The 22,553-nt window shown below is 32.7% G+C and overlaps 1 protein-coding gene across 6 annotated transcripts in view; it reads right to left on the bottom strand.

Moving 5' to 3' along the window:
• Window positions 1-636: 636 nt before the first annotated feature.
• Window positions 637-22,553, bottom strand: part of LOC114333034 (kelch-like protein 10) — a 64,166-nt gene continuing 42,249 nt past the window's right edge. For 3 of the 6 annotated variants that reach the window (XM_050649107.1, XM_028282853.2, XM_028282855.2), the window contains exons 6-7: window positions 12,490-12,649; window positions 637-1,324 (exon numbers count right to left, since the gene is read on the bottom strand). In XM_050649107.1, the coding sequence (XP_050505064.1) occupies window positions 1,084-1,324; window positions 12,490-12,649 (401 nt within the window). In that variant the 3' untranslated portion in view covers window positions 637-1,083. Of the gene's footprint in view, window positions 1,325-12,489; window positions 12,650-19,232; window positions 19,473-22,553 lie in introns of those variants that run through there. The other 3 variants (XM_028282856.2, XM_028282854.2, XR_007697675.1) reach the window with 2 other exon arrangements.

The raw sequence follows: 22,553 nt of genomic DNA on the forward strand, positions 1-22,553 counted from the left end.
ATGTTATAACTTAACTGTTTTGTTTGTTATCACTTTGGTTGTTAATTTTAATTTTGTATTAATAAGTTATTTCCTCTGTAATTCTCCGGGTCCGATTTGTCTCCTTTTTTGAAGAGAGGTATTAGGATGCTTGATCTCCATTCTTGTGGTATTCTATTTTGTTATATTATTGTTTGTATTAGTTTTAATAGTTGTTTAGTCAGATCTTGTCATCCGTACTTTAGGAGTTCGTTCGATATTCTGTTCTCTACTGGAGATTTTCTATTTTTTAATTTTCTTAATGCTTCCTTTATCTCTCTCTCTCTCTCTCTCTCTCTCTCTCTCTCTCTCTCTCTTGGATGTTGGTAACTTCTCTCTCTTGGATGTTGGTCTTCATTGGTCGTAACTTCAGGTGTTGGTGGTTCATTTTCGTCGGCTTTAGCAAATAGAGATCGGAAGTAGTCTGCCCATGTTTCCTTTCGTGTTTCGTTTCGTTTTGTTTCGTGTTTCCTGAATGTGTTTCCTTTTTATTAATTCGTTTATCTCCTTTCGTTGCCCTCTGATCATTCTCCATACTTCTTTTTGTGTTCCAAGTAAAAGTCATGTTCCATTATCATACAATATTAATATATATTTAAATTTTAATAAAAACTGCCATTTATAAGGTGTGTTATGTTTTTATTAAATATACAAATGAATGTTTAATACGATAAGTATAACAGTGTAAAAGCTGATAAATTTTTTAAAATGCAAAAAAATGTACAATATTAATTAATGTCAAATAGGACTATTGAATTGAATTAATTTTGAAGTTCAAGAAATTAAAAATGCAATTTGTGTAACGCAAATGCAAATAGAAAAATTAAAAATCAGGTATTGTATTTCCGTTGGTCTCTTTTCCTAATTAGTTTTTTTTGACGAGACCATTAGAGAATATTTTCTTAACGACGCGACGTTCAACGTTCAATGTATTTTAAAATACATTTTTGCCTCTTATTAAAATATGAGCTATGTAGTCTGGTCTATGATTGTTATACATCTTTCGCAGCATTGCATTTTAATAACTACAATAATTTCTGTTCAGAAAATAACAAAACGATGATTTTAGTGTTCTTCATTTTCGTCTGGCTCGACTTGCATCGGAAGCGGATCGGGAACATGGGCTGGTGGTAGAGCTGGATTTAGATGACCATTTAGTTGTTGTAGGATGTTGAGTTGTTGCATGTTTGCGTTCACTGCTGCAGCTATAGTGTCATGATTGTTGTTGTTATTTTGATCATTCACAAGATTTCGATGATTTTCTAATGCTATCATCTTTTGTCGTTTTTCCTCCATGAGTTTATCTCTTAAAGTAAAAAGAGTATATTAGTATAGCATCGCAGGGAATTATTATGAAGTGCAACAGAAGGTTAGAGAGAAGAAAGAGGCTAGAAAAGGGTGCGGCAGGTCTAAAACAGAGGAAGGTGAGAAGATATACAACGTATCAAAGCGCGCTATAGTTGCTACTAAGGAAACATAGTCTGCACAGCTGTATGAAGAGTTGGAAACAACCGAGGGGATGAAAAAGTTATACAGCATTGATAAAGCAAAGGACAGGTCATCAAAGGACTTAACTCTTGTACAGCAGATGGGCAGAGTGCGGATGAAAGAACACCAGAGGAGAGGCCGAGGATGCGGTATCCCAAATGAGAGTGTAATACCGGGCATAGAAAGAGACGAGGTTGCGGAGGCGTTAAATAAGATGAAGAAAAGAAATACATTAAAAAATATTACTTTTAATGGGAAATAAGCCACAATTTTACCAAAAAAATGCCACGAGAAAATAGCTTCAGAACAACATTAAAAAATGTTATTCATGGTATGGGTGGAAGCACCCAACCATCTTGATGGAGTTCAGGCTGCAGATCTTCTTATGTTGACATGCTATTATTTACGTCACCCGCTTGTTAGTAGGTGAAAAAACATACTTTCCAAAAAAAAAGCAGAACCTTCTATGACCAATACTAAGAAACAAAAGTTAGAACTACGCATTTTAAAATTTTTCGCTAAATTGACTAAAGGACACCGCACACGTGTTATGGAAAATATAATGTCACTCAAATGAAATGAAATTTACATGAATAGATTGGTCTCTAAATGGCAATCATTTCATATCATTGCGCCAACTCTAAATTTTGAATAATAACGGCGTAAATTGATATAAATATCTAAAACCAAATGGCAATTTAAATTAGTTAAAAAGAGAAAAGATTTTTGGAATCGCCACTTCATAAATCTTTAATACAGAGACTTAAAGATAATAAAGTAGGTATAATTACAAAAGTATAAGTACCTATATGTAGTTCCTCTACTTACAACTTACAACAAGAAGATGATATGGTTATTGAGCCAAGCTCTGATTATGTATACCTTGTAATGAGAATCCAACAAAGTGGAAGGACAGAATTCTAAATAGAGGAAAGAATTATGAAAGGAAAGAAAATAATAGGAGCTTTGAACTCACTACTTTGGTCAAAAACCATATCCAAAGAAAAGAAAAAACAGCTATATAATAGCATCTTTAAAAGCGTGGTACTGTATAGATGTGAGACCTGGCCACTGGACTCCCAAAGCTGATAATGGAATGACAAACCCTGGAAGGAAGAAAAGGGGCAGACCGAAAACTACCTAGAAAGCAATGTCTAAGAGAGATCTACGACCAGGAGATTGGATAGATCGATGAGGCTTGTCTAATCTTCAAGCTCGATGGAGGTTGATCGGCTGTTATTGAAACACCAATAGCACTTAGAAAATTTATTGATAGCGACTGACACCAGGGTAGTAGAACCAATCCCGGGAGAACGTAGTTGTACTAATATGTGGCTCATACGCGAATTAGTTTTAGTCTCTTATGATGCTCGTTTATTGACTCGTTGAAGTTACTCGAAGGAATGAAGTTAAAGACACATCTGGGCCCAGAGCACGCCAAATAGAATTATATTTTGCTGACGTCATAAAATAGAATTTCATAATGGGAGAATCGACGGTTGCTAGGCAACGTGACGTCACTAAAATAGAATTCTATTTGGCGTGCTCCCGCACCTGGCCTGGTTGAGTTGATTCTAATGAATGATTCTAAAAGTATGTTTTCCCTTGTTGGCAACATGAATTGGGTCATAGCCCACACGACAAAAGAACAAAGGCTTTTACTTAGTCAGCTAAATTAATGTCCATTGCCAAAATATAGTTTATGAATTGCAACAATTAAATAAATGAAATAACCCGCACATGTTTAAATATAATAACAAATTGGCTGATGTGATATACGGGGTGATAAATGGCTATAGCGGGATAAGATGGTCAAAATTGCACCAGGCTCGATTCAGTTTTGGGTTTAGCCATTCGAAAATATATAATTGAAAACTCAATCAGCCAAATTTTCAAGTCCCTAGGTGCTCCGGGGGGTCCGCTATGGAAAAAAACGTGCTTTTTTGAAAACATTTTTTTCCAGACGCTGTATTGCTGCAAAAAATCTGAAAAAATTAAAGAATGCTTAACCTAGCAATACAAAACTGCCTGATTTTTTTTCAGATTTTTAGCTTTAAAATTGAGCGCAGGAAAAATTTTTGAAATTTTCAAAAAATTTTTAGGTTATGTTATAAATTTTTCGCCAACTTTAAAATATTTTTGTTTTGTGTATTTTTTTCCATTCTTTCGAATGGCATAGGCCATATTATCATTTTCGACGTGGAAAATACCTAAAAATCGAAAAAAACTGTTTTTTCTTGGCATTTTCTGAAGTTTTTGACTCATACTCAACAAAACACAGCTTAATTAATCACCATTTACATTTTTAAGGGCCGGTTGTTCGAAAGCTAATCAACAATGATCATTATCAAATATTTAATTACTGTCCCCAACTGTCAATGTCAATTTTGTTTGGGTTGCTAAAAACATAATATGAAATTACTAAATCAATTATGTTAATAATTGTTATGTTAATTGATTAACTAATCTCATAATTTTAATCAATTATGTTTTCAGCAACCCAATAAAAGTTGACATTGACAGTTTTAGTGACAGTAATTAAATATTTGATAGTGATCATTGTTGATTAGCGTTCGAACAACCGGCCCTCAATGTATTGTTTCATTTACAATCAAAATCAGCTATTAAAACTTATTTTTTTCCTACAGCATGCTCAAAAACCCCGTTTTCGGCGTTTTTACTAAATAGCCTCAGAAATCAGTAAAAAAAATAATTGTTTTAACGTTTAAAAAATTAAAATTTTGTTGTTCTCGATAGAATGTAATACAATTAATACCTAAATAAATTATTTTTTTTGTTTTGCACGATTTTTTGAATTTCATATATAATAATATCATCCCATTAAGGGTACCCTGCCATAGGCTTATAAAAAAAAATCAATAAATTAATTTTTTTTAACGTTTTAACGTTTAAAAAATAAAATTTTTGTAGTATTCGATAGAAAATGTTGCCCCTTTATAAAAATGCTTGTTGCGGTTGTGATTTTCAAAGCGCGCTAAGGTTAAAAAAAAGCTCGGCACTTTGGTGCCGTAAGCAAGGAATCGCTTCTAGCCACGTTTTTGGAAAAAACTCAGGATAAACCAGTCCTCAAGTACCCGCCGTCGAAGCCACTAACTACTTACGTAATAAAAATATTTTTAAAATAATAAAATATGAAAATCTAAGGTTTCGTTTTGATTAAAAAGTAACAGGATCCCCAGGAGCTAGGTGCTTTAAAAAACGTGTTTTTTTGAAAGAAAATATTTTTAGACGCTGTATTGCTACAAAAAATCTGAAAAAATTAATGAAGGCGTATCTTAACAATACAAAGCACCCTGATTTTTTTCAGATTTTTAGCTTTAAAATTGAGCAGAGGACAATTTTTTGAAATTTTCAAAAAAAAATTTATTTATTTATTTATTTATTTTCAACGGGACACTGCCCAATAAGATTACAAGTTTATAAGTCCAATATACATAATACATGTGTCAATAATAATAAAACTACAGTAAAATAGTAATAATAAAACAATAATACAATAAAATATAAATATCACAAACTTAAACACATAAATCAGATTCATATATCACAATAATGAATATCCAACAACTACTCAAACAAACAAACGTCTGAGGCCAGAGATGAATTCAGACGTCGGTGCAAAGAAATCTAGATCAGGTTGAGTGTTTGCCCATCTTAGTGCTCGAGATAAAAAGTTGTTATATGCATAGTTGGTTCTATGGATAGGAACATAGAATGTTTGATTTAATCGAGTTCTGCGGAGAGGTACATGGAGACCAACCTGCTCAAGTAGCTGAGGACACAAAACTGTTGAATTAATTATGCCATAGAGCATCATTGCATCCTTAATTACTCGTCGGTCACGCAATGAGAGAATATCCAATTGGGTTTCAATTTGATAATAATTTAACTGATTTAACTCAAAAGGTATACCCAGTTTATATGCTATGTACCTTAAGAACTTGTGTTGGACTGTCTCGATTTTTGTTATGTAAATATTGTAAGATGGAGACCAAACACAAGAACAATACTCTAGATGAGGTCTAACTAAAGAACAATATAGTAATTTAATTGCATCAATATTCTGAAAGTCTCTAGTGCATCTTTTTATAAAATCAAGCATTTGTAAAGATTTGGAAATTTTTGATGTATAATGTGATTCAAATAAAAGTTTACAGTCTAAATTAATTCCCAAATCACGAATTTCAGTAACCCAGTCAACAGGAATATTCTGTATATTATAATTATATTCTATTGGGTCTCTCGATCGTCCAAAAGAAATAGCATGACACTTAGATTCATTCAGGGCCATGGCATTCAACATACACCACTCACTCAACCGATCAAGATCATGTTGAAGATTAATACAGTCTTCTGTATTGTTGATAATTGTATAGAACTTTAGATCATCTGCAAAAAGCAGAGGTGAACTGTGTCGGAAGCAGTGGTGTATATCATTGATGAATATGTTAAATAACAGGGGCCCCAAATGTGAACCCTGAGGTACTCCTGAATGAACCTTAATCTCACTGGAAACAAAATCCCTGATACGCACCATCTGAACTCGGTCAATCAAGTATGTTCTCAGCCACTCAGGAAGTGGACCATTAACACCCATTTGTTTAAGTTTAAATATTAAAATATTATGGTTGACCCGATCAAAGGCCTTGGAGAAATCGGTGTATAGTGCATGTACCCTACAACCCCTCTCCAATGCCTTCCTCAGGAAGTCCACAAATACTAGTGTTACATTCGGTTGATCTGTTATTCCGAAATCCAAATTGTTGGTCTACTAGTTGTTTAATAAAATTTAGGTTCCATAATAATTTTCAAAAATCCATTAATATCGACATTGTGCCGCATTTCAAAAGTATAATTTTAATGTTGTTCTGAAGCTATTTCCTTTGGCATTTTTATGATTAACAATTTATATGGGAAATTTTAATAAATAATTATGTAATTTTGAAGACTACATAATAATATATCAACTAGCGGGCTATAGTTTCAGTAACTAAACAGAATGTCACTGAAGATGATCTGACTAGATACAAAATGTTCTGATGTTTTTTTATAATCTATTTGGATGACTTTTTTAAAAGTTTTTTAATAGAATTTTATACCATTATACAAACCGAAGTTTTTTATTTCTGTGTAAGTTTTTTAACTATGTGATACACATCCAATCACTGGGACTTTACTATAATTTGGTTATTCGAAAGGTTATTCAATTCTCTATTCAGTAGTATAAACATTACCATTAGAAAGGGCTAAGTTTTCAATCTAATAGCACATAAAATAATATCAAAAATATTACTCTACATCCCACCAGATTGAAAACAATGGAAACATTACCCTTATTATTTATACAGAGTGACTAAATTTTTTTTAAATAAATTAATTTACAAAAAAAATAATGTATGTAATTTATTTAATTCAAAATATATTTTACTTTCAGAAAACGGAAAAAAATGTTTATTAGAAAAATAAACATTTCTTTTCGCTTAAATAAAATGTTCAAACTTCCAAGAGGCAGGTGGCTAGCAGGAGCTGGCTTGAACATTGAATTTAAGTGAAAAGCAATGTTTATATCTCAAACATTTTCTTCTGTTTTCTAACAGCAGTAAAATATATTTTGAAGTAAATACATTACTTAAATTCTTCTTTTTATGTCAATTAATTTAATTCAAATTTTTTTTGGTCATCCTGTATAAATAATTGTGTTAGTGTTTATATTAATGAATAGAGACCTGAATATCCTTTGAAATGAGTTGCCACACGACCCATATTGTCATTTAAAAAATGATCGATTACGTCATCACGCTCAGATGGATGACGTCACTCGTATCACACGACCCGTTTCGGTATTTTTCCAAAAGTCGCCAGTTTACGAAATAACGAATTTATTTCTTTCTTTGCACCATGCTGTATATTAATTTGAATTTTGTAATTTCATGATTGTGTAGTAACTTTTTAATAATTAATTTATTAATCCCTTTATACACTCTGCACTCTTTAGGTTGCACTATTTAATAAATTAAGTAATTCAAATAATTTAATAATTATTTATTTAAATAATAATTCCTCATTAACGTTTAATAAAAATATTTTTTTTTATTTTTTTTTTATTTTTTAATCAAAACGAAACCGTACATTTTCATATTTTATTATTTTCAGAAAATGCCATAAAAAAACAGTTTTTTCGATTTTTAGGTATTTTCCACGTCGAAAATGATAATGATGCCTATGCCATTCGAAAGAATGGAAAAAATACACAAAATAACAATATTTTAAAGTTGGCGAAAAATTTACAACATAACCTAAAAATTTTTTGAAAATTTCAAAAAATTTTCCTGCGCTCAATTTTGAAGCTAAAAATCTGAAAAAAATCAGGCAACTTTATATTGTTAAGATACGCATTCATTAATTTTTTCAGATTTTTTGCAGCAATACAGCGTCTGGAAAAAATGTTTTTAAAAAAACACGTTTTTTTCCATAGCGGACCCCCCGGTGCACCTAGGGACTTGAAAATTTGGCTGAGTGAGTTTTCAATTATATATTTTCGAATGGCTAAACCCAAAACTGAATCGAGCCTGGTGCAATTTTGACCATCTTATCCCGCTATAGCCTTTATACTGTTCAATATCGGATATTAATTCTGAATATTTGATATTTAACAGGGCTGGAAAATAGGAACCGGAATTCCCAGGACGCTAAAACCGGTGTTATATATATACACAGTGATGAGCGCGCTAATAACCGGCAAAATAACGCAAAAGATGAAAAACATAATACATTGTGACGTAAAAAAAGATGAAACTAGTAGAGGTGGAAATTATCTGTATAAACGTATAAATTAACATTAGGTACATTACATAGTTTCCCACATTTAGACGTATCGGAGGAGTATGACAACAGTCACTGTGACAGGAGAATATAATAAAATACTTCTGTCACAGACGTCTAGTGGGAAACTATGTAATGTAATGTTAATTTATAGGTTTATATCGATAATTTCCACCTCTACTAGTTTCATCTCGTTTTATTTCACAATGTTTTCCATCTTTTGCGTTATTTTGTCGGTTCATCACTGTATAGTTCCTCTAACCCGCTTAGCTGACGCTGGTTAAGCTCGTTTCAATAACCACTACACTAATAGTATTTATGAATGACAGTTTTATGGACTTCAAAAATGTGATTTCCATAAACTTTAATTACAATTTCCGACGTTATTAATTAAAATTCAGAGTTGACGCAATGATATAAAATGATTATAATTTCGAGACCAATATATTCATGTAACTTTTATTTCATTTAAGTGACACTATATTTTCCATTTATATTTACATTTTCTACGTTATTATACGGAGTAGAACCGGTGTGGACCTATGGCCTACAATTATGGGGCTGTACCAAAAATAGCAATTACCGAAATTTAGAAATGCTCCAGAACCGAATATTAAGGAATATTGTATGTGCTCCTTGGTATGTTCGGAATGACGATTTGCGTAGAGATCTTAAAATCGAATCTATTCCAAATGAAATTAAGAAAGTCGCCAGGAGACATGAAGAGAGGCTCCATAAGCATCCCAACCATGAAGCACTTCAGCTTCTTGTCAACGAACTCCAGATGCGAAGGCTCAAGAGGACTAAACCGTTCGAGCTCGTGTAATATGTGAAGTTGTGCCGGGCTTAGTTAGTGATGTGCATTGTATTGTAGCCACAACAAAGAGGTGAGCAATTAGTGAAAAGTAGAGTCAGTGCTGTGCTGTGTAGCCATAACAAAGAAGTGGGCATTTCATGTAAAAAAAAGCTAGGATGAACCAGGTGACATCTAGTTTACAAACATTTTTAGGGACATTAGGTTAAAGAAAAAATACTGATTAATCTTGTAGATTAGGTGTATTTATATTGTTTAAATAAAAAAAAATTATACGGAGTATAGGCCTGGACCCTTTTCGAAGCTTCTTTAAGAAAACTCGAGGCATTTGAGATGTGGTGTTACAGACGCATGTTAAGAATTTCGTGGGTGGATCGGTGACAAATGTTGATTTCCTACGTAGAATAGGCAAGGAATGCGAGATAATTAACACCATCAAAGAGCGCAAATTAGAATATCTTGGCCATGTTATGAGGAATGAACAGAGATATGGCTTGTTGCAACTCATTCTTCAGGGCAAGGTATTTGGAAAGAGTGGACCAGGGATAAGAAGAATATCTCGGCTTCAAAACCTGAGAAAGTGGTTTAATACATCGATAACCGGACTATTCAGAATAACAGCAAGCAAAGTTAGGATAGCCATGCTGATCGCCAACATCCGGAACGGATAGGCACCGTAAGAAGAGAAGATATTTTTCATCAGATATGTGAGGTGCCCTTTGATTCAGTATCAATAAAATTAGCTGCATATATACTCCGTCTAATTTACTTACCGTTGCACGTCATCCGCGTCATAGCCCGTGACGTCACATGATACCAACACGAAATATTTAGGCAATAGGTGTGTTCTTTTTTAGAATCTTTTTGCCGAGTACACTGAAATTACAGCCACTAGACATATTTTATTATATTCGCGGTGTGCAAGTACTTGGAAGGGAATTGAGAAATGATCGTGCGCGAATAGCGGAGAAATATTGCAACTTTCTTAAATAATTCATATTGTCAATTGAAATTGTCAAATTGACGTACATTTCATATCTACTGTCATTGAAGAAGAAAAATTATATGTTGCTCCACAATATTGATATGATATGCAATTATTATATAAAGGTAAATTTAATTAATTGTATTTTGCTTGCAGTACTGCATTTTAATAACTAATTTTATTTACTACATACAATTGTTTACGTTTTAATAACATAACCTGAATCTTATTTTTTCTTCTTATTATTTTTTTGGACTATGGCCTTGACAATTATCCAGTAACCAGGACTAATATAATTGGACAATATAATTAAAAGTGCGAATAAAGTTGCAGAGCGTAGAAATAGGTGTCGCTTTGCCGAACTTGCACGGTCCCAATACGCGTAGAAATAATATTGGAATATTTCTATTAATGTACATTTGAAGACACATACCCCAACTTGTTTCATTTACATTGTTTAAGTGGAATATAAAGAGTTTTTATAAAGCACACTTGTTTGGATTACACTATAACTGCGAGCGAACAAAGGTGACATTTTGGCATAAATTGGTAACTTTTATTTGACAGTTGCGGTGATGACACTTCATATTTGTTTTATTCTTTACTATAGGTATTTGTTTTATTATATTTACTGTTTTTATTATTTACTTTAACGTCATCATCATCATCATCATTTGGCTCTACAACTCAATGTGAGTCTTGGCCGCGTTTACTATTTCCCTCCATTGTTGTCGGTCCTGAGCAGCTATTTCCCATTGCTGTACTCCCATTTTGCGTAGATCACTGGCTACTGCGTCCTTCCATCTCTTTCTTGGGCGACCAACTGACCTTTTTCCATCGGGCCTTTCCCAGAATGTGGCGTTCAGAAGTCTTTCGTCACTTGATCTTAGCACGTGACCCGCCCATCGTATTCTGTTTGCTTTAATGTAGCGTACTATGTTTTCATCTCCATATATTGTCTGGAGTTCATCATTGTGTCTTCTTCTCCATTCTCCTGTTGTCTCGTCTCTGCAAGGCCCATAGATAGTCCGCAGTATCTTTCTTTCAAGTACCAGTAATTTTGTCGTTTCCCGCTGATTCAGAGTCCATGTTTCGCTTCCATATGTTATTGTGGGACGAATTATTGTCTTATATATTCTTATTTTTGCTGGTATTGAGAGTATTTTTGATTTAAGTAGGGTCATTAATGAGTAATATGCCCTGTTTCCTGCAATGATCCTGGCTGCTACGTCCTTTTCATATTTATTTTCAGATGTTATAATCGCTCCCAGGTACTTAAATTCTTTGACGACTTCAAAGTTGTATTCATTAATTGTTACGTTTTGTCTAACCCTTGGTCTTGGGTTCTTCGTAACCACCATGTACTTGGTCTTGTCCTCGTTGACCTTAAGACCAACTTCCTTGGCTCCGTTCTCGAATAGGGTGAAAACTTCTTTTGCATCTCTGGTGGATTGTGCAATTGTGTCCACGTCATCCGCAAAGGCTAATAGTATTTTTGATCCTTGGGCTGCAAATCCGTTTGTCAGTTGTGGCTGAGCTTTCCTTACTGCATGTTCCAGTGCGAAGTTAAACAGCAGGGGGGCGAGAGGATCTCCTTGTCTAAGCCCGGTGTCAATGAGGAATTCCTCCGATGTGGTGCTGCCAATTCTGATTCGTGCGGAAGCGTTCTCCGTGCTAACCTGTGCTAATCGTACCAGCTTTCCAGGTACTCCCATTTCCACCATAGTCTGTCATAATGCCTCTCTGCTAACAGAATCATAAGCTTGTTTAAAGTCCACGAAGATTTGGTGTACGTCGCGGTTAAATTCCCAGTTTTTTTCCAACACCTGGCGTAGGACGAAGATCTGGTCTATGGTCGACCTTCCCGGTCTGAATCCGCTTTGGTAGTCGCCTATTATTTCCTCTGCATATGGAGTTAGTCTTCTAAACAGTATTATGGATATAATTTTGTATGTTGTGTTAATCAACGATATTCCTCTATAGTTCCGACATATTTGTTTTTCTCCCTTCTTGTGAATAGGTATTATATGGCTTTCATGCCAGTGTTTCGGTATTTCTTCTCTTTCCCAGACTTCTCTTATAAGATGATATATCTCAACTTATATATTTACTTTAACGTACGATTATAATTTAATTCTTGTTTTCTATTTCTTAAGTTTTTATTTATTTACAATCAATATTAATTTGTTTTGTTGTATAATACACGTTTGCAATAATTGTGTGATCTATTTTATTTAAAATGGATTCAGGATTTTTTTATACTTTGGCAACTATGTCAACTTAGATCTCTAACGAAGATAATGGCGTGCAACGGTAAGTATATTAGACGAACTGTACTTACCTATGTTTGTGTATATAATCATGAACGTTTGGTAATCCATCAATAACACAGGCTGATAAGGCTGATCTGTAGATATTCATATCGGTAGCTTCATACCATTCATTGGTTTTATCATCGTAACATTCGACATGATATATTGTCGTCACTCCTGAAATACATACTAACATATTATTTAAATGAGTAAAAAGAAATTAAATATAGGTAACTAAATATAAACAAATAGGATCTAAGTCTGAAGAAAAAATTTGTTCTAAAATTTCTAGTTGATTTTATTATCTACCAACTCTAGTTACCGCCAAGGAGTTGGACAAATAAACTGCTAATAAATAACAAAAAGTTAGGGATATAGAAAATTATGCTCATTTTCTTAGTTGATTTTTTCGTGAACCGATTAATGGATTCCGCTCATTTTTTTTTATTATTTTAGATTTTTCTTTAGTATTTACACAGTTACAGTTGTGCAAAGATTTACTCAAACTTCTTTTTTGTACTTATACCGGGTGGAAGAAAAGGAATGTTTTTCTTATATTAACTTTGTGACACCCTGTAGGAAGGACGAGGTACAAATGTTAGTATACATCAGAATAGTATTACTGTAGTCTTATATTTTGTGAACATTTTGTTTTTTGAATGTGTCTGATATCTTAAGAAACAAAAAAAAGATATGTGGTTTTACTCTTTAACATGCATTTTAACTGTAACAAAAGTAAATTAACAATAAAAAATAACAGTTAACAAAACTTTAAAAACAGAAAGGCACATAAAGTAAACAGTTCTTATTGACACCTATAAGAGTTATTTGTCGACCAGGTAAGCGGTATGCACAGCGCAAGAGAGACGAGATTGTTTAATGGAGGCTCTGTGACGTTTTGGGGTCGAATTTCCTTGAGAATAAGTACGGATTTTGTGTCTACATGGAGGCTCTTTAAATAGCGATACGTACATTACACCTATTTTTTTCTTGTTTCTTTCGCACTATACGTAGAAAATAAATTTATCTTAGTGGTATGATAAGACATGGCTTCCTCACGTATCGCATGTAGTCAGTTAAAACACATAGATATTAAAGAGTAAAACCGTATAGTTTTATTGTTGTTAAAGATATCAGAGAAACTAAAAAAATTAAGTTTTCGCAAAATATGAGCCTATAACATAATATCGATGTACCTATACCCATCTTTGTGCCTTTTCCTCCCTACAAGGTGTCTCAAACATTTGATTCAGTTAAAACACATGTTAAACTACAAAACCGTCTATTTTCTTTGTTTCTAAAAATATCAGGGACATTCAAAAAAGAAAATGTTCACGAAAACATAAGACTACAATAAAAACATAAACACATAAACCACATTGAATTGAATATACTTAAAACTCTGTTTGAAATTACACAATTAGGAGTAAATGTAAATTGCTTGGATTAAGGGTCATTCGGGAATAAAAGGCAATGAAATAGTTGACAATTTTGCAAATCATCTTATGTAATCGGAGAAAAAATAAACAAAAATTTAATTCCAGCTTCAGATATTGATACTTTTAGCAGACAAAAACTTAAAAATAATTGGCAATTGCATTACAGAGAATGTAATACTGGCTCAAATTTTGCTCATTGTAACCCTAGGATATTCTCAAAAAGATGGTTTTACACAGAATATAACAGACATTTTATAAAGACCATTAATCGGCTGAGAGCCAATCATGCTCTTACGCCATATTACATGCATAGAATCGGCTTGTCAGATACTCCCAATTGTACTTGTGGCAAAATCGGAGATCTAACACATGTCATATTAGAATGTCATTTAAACATAAATAACATAAATGACCTTTATAAGGAATTAAAAGATTTAAAATGTTTTTTCCCAATAAACCTTAATACTTTAATATTTACAAATGATATGGAAATTCTTCATCTCATTTATAAACATGTTAAATTATGTAAATACAAGTTGTAAACGTAATATAATAGGCATAATTTGTTAATGTGGTTTGAAAAAATTTTAAAAAAATAATATAAAAAAACACATAATAAAATAATAACAAAAAAATAATAAATAAAAAAAACGAAAAAAAAATAGAAACAAAAATAAAAAAGAAAAAAAAAGAAGTGTTACGCACAAATTAAAATATATATTAAAAAAACAGTAAAATAATTAAAAAAAAAACAAAAAAAAAAGCTACACAATGTACCAATGTATCTATAAAAATAATATTGTAGAATGTACTTATGTTTATAAGAAATTTATGACTATGAATCTGCAATCAATCACAAACAAGTCTGGCTAATTGGCTCTGTCAAAGCCATTTTTCAAAAAAAAAGACTACAATACGATTTTGACGTATACTCACATTTGTACCTCGTCCTCCCTACAGGGTGTCTCAAACTTAACATAAGAAAACATTCTCTTTTTCTACCCGGTATAAGTACAGAAAAGAAGTTTTTGTAAACCTTTGTACAACTGTGTAAATACTAAATAAAATCTAAAATAATAAAAAAAAATAGCGGAATCCGTTGATCTGTTCACGAAAAAATCAACTATGAAAATGAGCATAATTTTTTATATCCCTAACTTTTAACGAGCAGTTTAGTTTCTATAATTAATTTCAAAATATCTACAAACTGTTGACTTAAAAATCTTAGTTGAAGTATCAAACATAATGTCTTGAAAACGGAAATGCGTTGGGAGCAGATATAATTTTTGCCGACATTTTGAATTTGACTAAAATCGAATTTATATTTCGGCTATCGAACAAAGTATATTTATCATAGAGGAGAGAGGTTTAAATCTACGTTTTTCTACAACCACTATTCAAAATGCACTTTTCTGCACAGTTTTATGTTAACAAAGTTGATATTTTCTCACAGTATAAGATTTATGACATTAGTTCTTTTCCGCACAGAAACGTCACTTTTCTGCACACTAATGTCATAAATCTTATACTGTGAGAAAATATCACAGTACCATTACATTCCACAATAAAATCATAAATATAATTATACCATGTTTATTAGATTTCAGATATTAGATTTGATAGTGCTTTTCAAAAAAGAAGCGATTTAACACATGTCCGAGAAATCTGCAAAACTCGCTACTTTAACACATTATTTTTGAACACATTTGGTATTTTAAAAATGACTACTTCATTCTGAGTAATGATATATATTCTGTATACATCAGTGGTTAAAAATGTAGACAAATATACAACCTGTAAGACAATTATTATACTTAATTATCGAATAGAAATTAAATTCTGGATGTTACAACTATTTTATTTTACAATTTTATTCTTAATAAACATTTTATAATTATCAATTAACCAATAATGATTTAGCAACCTCAGCAAGATACGTCGAAGGAAGTAGGTGTGGTGGAAATCCGTGACTACATAAATATAATTAACAATTTAGATGAGAAATAAGCCACAATTAAATTGAAAAAAAAATAATTTTATTAACGTTTCGGCGCCCAAATCGGGTGTCGTCCTCAAAATACAAAATACTACTAAATTAAACAAAAATGTTGTTGCTTAGTAAAAAATTCTAATAATTTATTTAATCTGACTCATTTATATCGGCAATTCAGACATATTATGTTATACATTTTACAGTAGAAGACTTTAAAATTATATTGCCAATATTTATGGGTTGCGTTCCTGGGACGACTTTACTGAAAGATAGATATACAGGGTGATTGATTAGTAAGGTAAAGCTCAATAGCTCCGCTATAGTAATAGATAGCAATAAAAGGTAATAACAAAAATTTTAGGCACCTTTGAGCTTCACATTACAAAATTAGTTAGAATGTTACAGGGTGTTCGATAACGCAGTGGCAGACCTAACTTAGGTTTTTTTTAAATAGAACACCCTATATTTTATTTTATATTCGAAATTCTGTTAACTTCTCCATCACAAAAATATAAAGACTAAGTTTTCACTCTAATGGCATATAACATATCCCACCAGAATGAAAACAATGGGAACCTTCTCTGGTTACACCTCCGAGGCTTCTACAATTTGCAAGCCATACGGATGCTGAGACTAAGGAAGATGAGGGAATTCTACAATTTACAATTCACGTCACATCTGCTCAGCGCGGTAAAGTTCCAACGAGACTGGTTCCCTTCATACTCCACACAGAGTAAATGTAAATCAAAAATGATTTTTGATTTACATTTACTCTGTGTGGAGTATGAAGGGAACCAGTCTCGTTGGAACTTTACCGCGCTGAGCAGATGTGACGTGAATTGTAAATTGTAGAATTCCCTCATCTTCCTTAGTCTCAGCATCCGTATGGCTTGCAAATTGTAGAAGCCTCGGAGGTGTAACCAGAGAAGGTTCCCATTGTTTTCATTCTGGTGGGATATGTTATATGCCATTAGAGTGAAAACTTAGTCTTTTGCTAGCAGTTGCCGCTAGGGCATCTATGCCATTTCGTTCGTTGCAATTCGGGACTGCACGCTGGGGTTTGTTTTGGTTGGATCAGGGAGAGCAGCATATGTGCCTCCTGATGAGAGACTAATAAGTTTCGAAACCGGTAGAGGTGCTTGCAGCACTCTCTGATTGGACTGGAATATGGTTCGGCTATATTTTCGTTTTGCAACGAAATTGAAAATGGTTATTCATTTTTAAAAATATAAAGGTTTGTAATGTTATACAGGGTATTTACAAAGTTATAACCAATTTTGTATGAAAATCGTAACAAGTTCAACTCCCTGTATAAATAAAAATAAGCAAAACAGCAATGGTTTATTAATGCCAAATTTTTTATTTATTGTCAAAATTTTTAAGAATTATTTATATTGCTAATTTTCTTTATATCAAATACAGGGTGAGTCAAAACGCAAGTACATTATTTTCTCAGTAATGTTAAATGGAACACCCTGTATTTTATATCATTATTGAAAAGTAACATTAACGTACTTTATTTTTATATAACATTCGCTATGCCCAAATTAGTTTTAGAGATATTTTCATTTTTAGAGCAAATTATTTTAGGTGTTTAAATTTATCTAAATTTTAAGTAAGCCATGACTGAATTGACAATTGAAGATTACCGATTATCAATCCGGTAATCAATGTAACACTGTAGCAAATAAAGAAATAAAAATAATTTATTAGTAATACATTTTACAAACAAAAACACAACCACTACATGCAACATTTTTGAAGCAATTAAAAACTGTCTTTTTTTGTAAATGCAACAAATAAGCAAAGAAAATTAGTAATATATTTTACAAAAAAAAACACACAAACACAAAATACAATATTTGGTGAAGACAATTAAACACTACTTTTGTATGTAAATGTAACAATGTAACAAATAAAGAACGAAACATAATTTATCAGTAATACATTTTGCAAAAAAATATGTTTGAAAAAATTAGAAGCTACTTTTAATAAAATATTTTTAATATTTAATTACATAAGGTGTTCAAAATTATCTCCTAACACATTTATGTACGCCTAAAAACGATCATTGAATGAGCTACTTACTCTACGGAGCTTCTGTAAATTAACACATCGAAATACACTTTGTATTCTATTTTTCATCTCATCCCTTGTTGTTGGAGGTATTTTATAAACTTCATTATTAACGTAATCCCAAAAAAATCAGTCCAGTTTATTAAATTCTGGTGATTTGGGTGGCCACGCTACTGGTCCATTGAAAAATGAAAATATCTCGAAAACTAATAAATTTGGACATAGGGAATGTTATCTAAAAATTAAAGGACGGTATTGGTACTTTTCAATGGTGATATAAAATACAGGGTGTTCTATTTAAAATTACTGAGAAAATAATGTACTTGCGATTTGACTCACTCTGTATTTGATATAAAGAAAATTAGCAATATCGACCATTCTTGAAAATTTTGACAATACGTTAAAAAATATGGCATTAATAAACCATTGTTGTTTTGCTTATTTTTATTTATACAGGGAGTTGAATTTGTTACGATTTTCATATAAAATTGGTTATAACTTTGTAAATACCCTGTATAACGTAACAAACCTTTATATTTTTGTGATGGAGAAGTTAACATAATTTCGAATTTAAAATAAAATATAGCGTGTTCCATTTAAAAAAACAAGTTTGGTCTGCCACTGTGTTATCGAACACCCTGTAACATTCTAACTAATTTTGTAATGTGTAGCTCAAAAGTGGCTAAAATTTTTGTTATTAACTTTTATTGCTATCTATTACTACTACAGCGGAGCTATTGAGCTTTAGCCTACTAATCAATCACCCTGTATATGATGCATAAATATAACGTCAAATGTGACATTATTTTGTAGTAATTATTTAAAATAGTTTAAATTCAAATAAATTAAGGCAGTGCACTAATTTTTTAACTGATTTCTGTGTAATTTGTTTAGATATAAGGAATTTAAATTGATTAGTATTAATTAAATACAGTTTAAAATGTATAATTTATTATTATAATAAATCTTCGTTTGAAAATTGTGATTTTTATTTTTAGCAAAAACTGTGGTTGTAGAAAAAAAAGTGTGTAACACGTGCAGAAAGGTAATTTCTCACTCGTTTGACTTGCGGCACTCTCTAGCGCTCGTACCGCAACTTTTCAAACTCGTGAGAAATTAGTACCTCTCTGCACTTGTTGCACAATATACTATTATAGCCATCGGTAAAAAACAGTGAGCACGTATCATTGTAAAAACTACAGAGTTTAAGTATTATGTTTAATTGGGATTTAGCCATAATTATGGTTGGTGTAATGAAAATTACATTATTTAATTAACTGATGTTTTGACGTTTATTTTGTTCATGTTTGTGTTGTGTTTTGCTTATTTATTGTGTATGAGATTTTCAATGGTTTGTTCTTCAACTTCTTTTATTCCGCTGTTGTTGGTATGTTCTTGTTTTTGACTCTTCTTTTAGTATTGGCAACCAAAGCCTACTGAATTCAGCTGATGGATTTGTTGCACATTTTTTTTCGTTGAGTAGGAGGATAACCTAAACCATAACCTAAAAAAATCAATTTATAAAATCTTCCCAGAATTTTTCAAAATAATTTTCTTTTTGAGAACGATTTTTGGAGTGAAAATGGAAAGGTCAAAACATTAGTTAATTAAAATTTTATTTTTCATTACACCAAATTGTGACACAAAGCTTTAATTTTAAATAGGGAATATACCATGTATGGCACTAGGACTGAATTTAAAAAGCTAATTGTACATTGTACAAGGCAAGCAGGTGACAAAACGACCAAAGTATGTGCCATAGAACAAACTGTTTAAAAAAGATAAAAAATCACAATCTTTAAGATCATAGTCGAAAAGATTGCAAGTTAGGGAGCTAAGGTCGGAAAATGGCAGAATGTTTAAAAAAGAAGCTACTGTCAATAGAAAGAAGATGTGTATATGTATATGTATATGAAGGCTTGTTGTTGTAGGCTAAAACGTCAAGACAATGTGAGCGGCCGTGGAGTAACGGCATAAACGCTGGCCTCATACGCCAGTAGACGTGGGTTCGAGCCCTGCCAAAGACAAACCATTTTCATTTCCAATAATGACACGAGCCGTCTCACCGTGCCTCGGAGAGCACGTAAAGCCGTCGGTCCCCCTGGGCTAGTGTACATCGGCACTAATTACTTAAAACAGGGTTAAAGATGTAAATGGCGCCGGAACTATCCGAAAGGATCTCCCCGGCAAAAATGCCATACGATATTATTATTATTATACTTCAAGACAAAATAAAAAATGACGAGATATGGAAAATAATAGGACAATGAAGTATTAAGACGACAATAATTGATACTATTGAGGCCTAGAATTTGATTTGGTACTGACATGTGCGCCGTACGAATGATGGCCAAAGAAAATGATAGAGTGGAGAAAAGTATCTGCAGAATATTAACTGGCGAGATATAAAACGGTAGAAACTAGGTACCTACCTACCTTAGGGCCGACCATTTTTGAGACCCAAAATAACAATGTAACCCATTTGATTAAGTGAATTTGTACTCTACCAGCCCTCTAGTGGAAAAGTTTTGGGGTAGTTCTGATTTCTTTCATTATATATGGATTTTGGGCTGCTGAATCCGAATATAAGGTTTGCGGACAAAATTTCTTGCCGAAACATTGAAAAAGTCGCAAAAAAAAGCGAAAAATTTCAGTTTTTTTCCGCTTTTTTGCTCAAATCTCGAAAACTATTAACTTTTAGTAAATGGTCTGTTAGCAGAAATTAAAGTACTTAAAATTATCTAAAAATATCACTAATTACTTTTTTTTTTCAGACGAACCGTTCGGTCTAAAGTGTAAGTTGAAAATTGCCAATTTTTAACGGTCTCGGCAAAACCCACTTTTTACATTCCAAAACTTTAGTTTTTATTAGAATATTGTTATTTGATAAATTTCTCCTAGTTTTCCGTACAAATAATAAATGATAGTTCATAATATGAATATGGTATGTCTCTTCTCACAGCTTCCATGAATCCATTCCATCCTAAAATATCGAGAATGTCTCTGCTTTTCCCTTACCCTAGAGCCCAGAAGATCAGGCACAGATGGAGTCACAGTTTCAGTTGGTGTGGACATTCACTTCGGATCTTGATTTCTGATAAAGCTTGAGGTTTTGTCGTTTCAAATTGAATTAGTTAAACAGCTCTCTGACTTCAATAAAGGTGCGGGTTTAGTTTTTAGCCGAGGAATGGATTGGTTAGGAGCTATTGCATGTTCTGGTGCAATACAAGAAATGCCACCCATGACGTAAAAAGTGTGGTATCCGTCTATTGTATATACGTTAACCCTTTCTGTCCCAACGCTGCATATATATGTTTTTGAAAAATTGGGTCTGTATTCCCATCCGCCGTATATATACGTTCAAGGTGTTATGGTCTCAATTTACCAAAGCCGAAAATATGCGTCGCTTAAAAATTTTTAGACTCATTGGTGTCCCAATGCGGTAGAAATATGTCCGAAAATGTTAGATTATTGTTCCCAAAGCCTCAAAATGTTGGCACCTAAGACAGGTCATGCGGACTCATTGCCGCTTATATTAGTTCACATATTTTAGATATATGCTTTATTGTAGCACTGGTGGCAACGCTTACAGGTAGCTGCTAGAAGGTGAAGCGTTTGTAGCCACAGAAAAGACCAAAAAAAAAAGAAGTGAATCGAGATACATGTGTGCAAGATGCGGAGTCGGTCTTTGCGTAGTGTCATATTTTGAGGAGTACCACACAAAAGAAAACTTTTAATGTTAATTTACATTACATTATTTTTTTTAAGTTAGTTACATTTTTTCAAGTTGGTTTTGCTCTCTGATGAGTACTTTTGAAAAGAAAACGTTTAAGTTGATTAAAAAAAACTCATTAAAAAACATGTTTTGGTCATTTATTTGTTTATTTATATGCGACGTATATATAAGGCAATGGGACTCTAAGCATGAAAAAACCTTTGGGATTAAGGGACCAACTTGCAAGTTAAGGCCTGGGATAGAAAGGGTTAAAATCAGCGTTTTCGTACACCTGTTGTGTAAAGCACGGCTGGTCAATTTTCTGAGGATCGCCTGCGATTGCTGACACTTCCAGATAAGCAACGCGCTTGCTCAAAGTCTTGTAGCGGCAGTAAGGCCCAGATATAGTATTTTTACTACAAAAGCGATATTACGTAGGTCAAAATTTTTGACGTAAGAGAACTGTCAAAACATTAGAATGTGACTTTTCATTATTGCCATGTTTATTATAAAGATGGCAATAATGAAAAGTCACATTCTAATGTTTTGACAGTTCTCTTACGTCAACAATTTTGACCTACGTAATATCGCTTTTGTAGTAAAAATACTATAGTTGGTCTCACCGTTCCTTGCAGGGTTGACCGTTTCCTCTACAAAAAGTATGGCTCAAGAAAATAGGTTGATGTAGTTTCCTCTTTGGGGTTTTGTTCATCCTATACAGAAGCTGTTCGCCTGAAAGTGTCAGTATTCGTAGACGATCCGTAGAAAATTGACCTGCCGTGCTTTACACAGCAGGTGTACGATAACGCTGATTTTAACGTACCTTCAATTGACGAATTGAAGAGCAGTAGCTCCTAAGCAATCCATTCT

The sequence above is a fragment of the Diabrotica virgifera genome, chromosome 4 (assembly GCF_917563875.1).
Source record: "Diabrotica virgifera virgifera chromosome 4, PGI_DIABVI_V3a".
NCBI classification, from domain to species: domain Eukaryota; kingdom Metazoa; phylum Arthropoda; class Insecta; order Coleoptera; family Chrysomelidae; genus Diabrotica; species Diabrotica virgifera.